At 46.7% G+C, this 5,000-nt stretch overlaps 1 protein-coding gene across 1 annotated transcript in view; it reads left to right on the forward strand.

Annotated features, from left to right (window-relative positions):
• Nucleotides 1–166: 166 nt before the first annotated feature.
• The window catches only part of hgfa (hepatocyte growth factor a), a 27,534-nt gene continuing 22,700 nt past the window's right edge, over nucleotides 167–5,000 (forward strand). The window contains exons 1-3 of the mRNA XM_030342377.1: nucleotides 167–1,287; nucleotides 4,054–4,213; nucleotides 4,420–4,532. Coding sequence (XP_030198237.1) covers nucleotides 1,227–1,287; nucleotides 4,054–4,213; nucleotides 4,420–4,532 — 334 coding nt within the window. The 5' untranslated portion in view covers nucleotides 167–1,226. The remainder of the gene's footprint in view (nucleotides 1,288–4,053; nucleotides 4,214–4,419; nucleotides 4,533–5,000) is intronic.

Genomic DNA, 5,000 nt, shown 5'->3' on the forward strand with positions numbered 1-5,000 from the left:
TCTCTCTCTCTGGAGGGTTAGGCCACCGCCCGTTAACGGCCAAAGTGTGGATTTCCTGTCGAATAACGAGCAGGCCCTCCGCCGGGTTTGTGTCCGAAGCACAGGCTCACTTAGTTCAACAAAAGCCGTGCTGCTGCTGCTGCCGGTGCCCGAGTAGGATTGCTTCCAGCTGCAGGCGACCCTCCCTCCCCAGCAAACCCTCCCCTTCTGCCCCCTCAAGCCTCACGCACTTTACCCAAATTAATCTCAATTTTGCACATCAAGTCGTGACGCAGTGAAAAGTCCCTGGAAAGCGTCCCTGTCACTTTAACTCTCTGGCGGGAACGTTTGGAGCGAGACGCTGCCACAGCGGGCTCATCCCAACAGTCGTTGTTGGGGCGGCAGAAACTTTTTAATCTTCCGATTTTTTTACGAGGACATACTGATGGAAGACGATTAGTTAACTTGTCATATCGCTAAGTATCAACATATCACCACATAGCACATGTTTTCACGGTGTTTGGGCAGAAATTACACGTTTTTCCGGCAGTGTTGGTTTTCTCGTTTAAGCTAAGTGTTATTGAGCACAAGTCTTGACAGGATCCTTGAGAAACAACTGCGACTCTTTCGAACAATAATGACAGTTGTCAAATCCCTCATAACTTAATTATAACTAATTGAACGTCGGATTGACTGATTTTCAAACAAGTCCAACCGTCTGCCCACGTCTTTTCGAGGGAGAACCGGGGGAGAACCGACCCGACGGGTCCTCTGCGCGGAGTCACGGCCTCCCGCGCTGAGCCAGCCGAGGCTGCTCGAGGAAAAGGGAGGTCCTCTACAGTCCTCCCCCTCCTCCCCTCTCCTCCCCCTTCATCTTATCATCAGGACCGAGTCCTCCGCAGAAAGGCCGACACTGAGATGCATGTCTTGCACTCTCCTCTAAACCGGAGCGCGAAACAAGGGATTAAAAGCGTTGCCAGGAGCGCAGAGTGAAAAAAGAGAAGCAGACGGGGGCCAGACCAGTAAACCATTTAACCAGTGAGGGGAGAGCGGAGTTAGGACCGGCAACTACAAGAGTCAGGAACTTTAGGCTTCTTCTTTTTTTAAAGTGTGCATCTCTGGTAGATCGGAAGGTGCCTGTGCTCCCCCCCCCCCTGCCCCTACCACCACCAACTCTGGACTCGGATTATCGTCGCATCCTCTGCGCGTCGTTTGGATTATTGTTGCTTTAATCCCGGTGGTCCGCCATGAAGACAGAAGTGTGGATACAAGCGCTGGTGCTGGCCGTGGTGTCGCTGGTGCAAGCAGGTATGGGGGGTGATGAGGGGGACTGGGGGGGGGGGGGGGGGGGGGGGGACACTGGGACTGGGGGTTGATGGGGACCGGGGTCTGGGTGTCGGTATGGGACGCAAAGTGGCACGTTTTATCTTTTGTCATATCACCATTCAGAAATTAATTAAAAGTAAAGAAAATATTGATATTCTATCATTTGTAAGTTTCTTACACTTCCTAACGTCTTTTGTGACTGCCATAAATATCGTATTGATATTTATTGTTCTATTGTATCGTGTTTCCATGTAACTGTCATGTTTTAGTGTTTTGAATGAAAACAACCACACCGGATGACAGGACGAAATAGTCCACTTTTTTAATCACGAGCTGCTCTGGACCGTTGTCCCTTTCTCTTTTTTCTTTATATTCCAGCTGTTATTCCAGTCTGAAGTGCGTTAAACCATTGAGTTCATTTATAGTCCATCTGCTGGTGTGTCGCTACAAATTGAGGTCACGGTGGTTCCTTGTATAGGCTACACTCCTCACCATAAAATAGTGTGATGCCGTGTATGCGCACTGTTAACCAGTAAATAAAACCATTACATGCTGCGTCCATTCCAAGTACCGAGTTTGCGCGTGTCCCCCAATTCGCCGAATTCGTGGTTTTTTTTGTCCTGGCAGCAAGAGATAGGAGCAGATTACCATCTGCCTCTCAGTGGTCCAGATTTTTCACGTGTGTGTGTGTGTGTGTGTGTGTGTGTGTGTGTGTGTGTGTGTGTGTGTGTGTGTGTGTGTGTGTGTGTGTGTGTGTGTGTGTGTGTGTGTGTGTGTGTGTGTGTGTGTGTGTGTGTGTGTGTGTGTTTATCTAGGACATATCCATAGAGGATTTCTGTTGCGTTTTACGGACGCAGATGTGATGATTTTGTATATAGTTTCCATAATCCGCCCCCAGAAACACATGTTTCCTCCGCTATCTTAACCATGACAGACACACAAACTGTTCAAAACTATCGGGAAATCGACCCGGTGTTCTGTGCTCTTTTCCAGCACACCCATGTTTTCGTGCATGTGTGTTCTGGAATTTACATGCATTCGCGGGGTGGGCTGTCCAGCTCCATTCAAACTATTCGATGTATGCATAAATGGGATTTGGAGATAGTAGGAGTCCGGCCATAAGGGGAGGAGGAAGAGACTAAGTGAAATGTAATTGAGCGGCCTGGCGAGACATTAAGGCTGGAACAACAGGGTGATGAGTGCCAGATGTGGTCCGGTTCAGCCTAAACATTAATAACGCTTCCTCCCCAATACCATTAACTAGGAGCCCGCCAATAGTCCAAGCGTTTACCGTCTCCTTAACGCAACATACGCGCGCACACAAGCGAACACAAGCGCACGCGCGCCCTACATCTCCTGTCGAAACTAGGACCATCATTCGTCAAATGATCTTGCACTTTCATCAGTGACTCATATAACCCTACCTCATGCCACTAATTAATGAATGACAAATTTGTCCCAAAAGATCAATGCTTGTTTTATGGTAACCGCGCATGATGTAGATTTACAGATTTACCCTCTTTCGAAGATTTACAATCTCAAAAGTTCAACTTCTGAGGGTCCACTTAGAATAGACACCAGTTCTTGTGGCTTTATTTATTATTTGTGTTCAGCATACACCCCTTGGTGCAGCAGCTATTCTGTAAAGTTGTCTGAAATAAAGAGCTTTCCTATTTTGTGTTAAATTTAGTTTGTTGTGCGGCACTTTGAGTTAATGTCTGTTTTAAGTACACCCTCTTTCATCTCTTACTGTTACCCTGGGTCAAATATTATTTGCCCTTTTCGCGACCATGGACCTCCTAGCCCCTGTATTTTGCAATTTGATTCTCTTGTTATTTTCAAAGGCAAAAAAGCTCTTGAAACAAAATGGCCTGCAGCATTGTTTAGTTGGGAAATCAATAGCCTAATATAGGCACACACACACACCTATAAAGTGTATGTTCTCCCTGCCAAAGTGGATCACTGATGAAGACTTAAGTGATTTTGACTTATAGTGGTTTACAAGACAGGGAGCCATCGCACTCCTGGGAAACATGATTCAGTTCCCACAAATACTGTTTGATTGTTATTTTCCCCCTCGAAAAATGCCTGGCATTTCAGTACTCGGAAAGATTAAAACATAAACAAATGACACACTTGGAAAACAAACAGCAGGGCAACAATCTACAAGACCCGAAAGGAAAAAGATACGAAGAACAACAACTTGAAAAAGAGCCAGAGAGTTTCTGAGGGGGCCGGTCATGCTAGATCACTTCAAAGACCACTGTGCCAGGTAGCAATGAAAGTCGGTATTGAGAAAAGCTGTTGTTTGGGCTCGCCAAAAAGGTTCCATATGAGGTAAAAGTGTCCGTCCTGGCCTGTATTACCCTGGCTGACTGAGGCCTGTCAACTACTCCCGGAGACACTCCCGTCTCTCGCTCATCGCACCGTCCAAAAGCCAACCCTGCACTTCAAGGTCATCTAACTTAGCATGAAGCACCTTTACCAGATGTCTTTGAACTGTTGTTTCATCCATGTGTGCATTTATTTATATATATATATATGTACTGTGTCTGGATACATGGTTACCATGAACAGAGATGTCATAGGTCATGGGGAAAAGCTTTTTCTCATGTTTGGCTCTGATGTACTTTTTAGGATAGTCTACACAATAAATCCATGAGAACCCTCATTCATACCCCAGGTCATGTGTGTGTGTGTGTGTGTGTCTCAACGTGAATGCAATGCTGAGTCTGCTTTCTCTCCCAGGCTTCTGTAAGGAAAGGGAGCTGTCCCTTCAGAAGTATGAGAAGACTGAGAGCTCTTGGCTGGTGTGCCCCACCTGCCCACAGGCCACTCGCGTGCGCAAGAGGAAGAAGCTGGAATGGTGTGCCTCTAGATGTAAAAAGGACAAGAAATTCAAATGCAGGTGAGTTACTTACTGTCTCCCTGCATTGCTCGAACTCCCAGCTATGCTCCCTTCCTTCTTCAATAACTGATTTTCACACTCCAAGCGTGCTACGTGCTTTCAAAATACATGGACCCCCCCCAACACGCACACACCACTACCAACAACATATTTCCTTAATCACTTAGTCAAACACTTCCTCTACCATTTCCTGTCTACTTCCACAGGGCCTTCAACTTTGAGAAGCTCAGCAGGACGTGCCACTTGCTCCCCTTCGACCGCCTCAGCCCGGGAGCACAGACACAAAACAACGTCAACTTCACGCTTTACGAACGCAAAGGTAGCCTTCATCTCTCGGCCTTCTCTCCCAAAGCGAAACTGATCCACCGTTTATCGCCCCATAGTGAGTCATGGAAGAAAACTCTCTGTGTTTCTTTGGTTCAACAGCTTATGTCCACTTGTTTTATCTTGGGTTTTTCTGTTGTCACAACACATCCAGAGTCTGCCGGTGTTGGCCCTTTGGTTCCGCAGCTTTAAGGGCTAAACGCCGGGAGAACCACGCACACATGTAGCGATGATCAAGTAGAACGTAAACAACCAAAGCCATTGTTTACAGTCTGAACGGCAGGCTTATTTCAAGTGCACGCGTTGGAATCCAACACTTAAGATTTTACTGTGAGAAATTTGAGCAAATTACCCCCAGTAACATTTAATACGTTGTGGGGAGCCGTCTGCTTTTGGGAATAACAGATACGCGAGGACATTTGTAAAACCTTCCTTGACCATAGATGGGAAAAACCTGGAATGC

The sequence above is a fragment of the Gadus morhua genome, chromosome 19 (genome assembly GCF_902167405.1).
Source record: "Gadus morhua chromosome 19, gadMor3.0, whole genome shotgun sequence".
In the NCBI taxonomy this organism is placed as follows: domain Eukaryota; kingdom Metazoa; phylum Chordata; class Actinopteri; order Gadiformes; family Gadidae; genus Gadus; species Gadus morhua.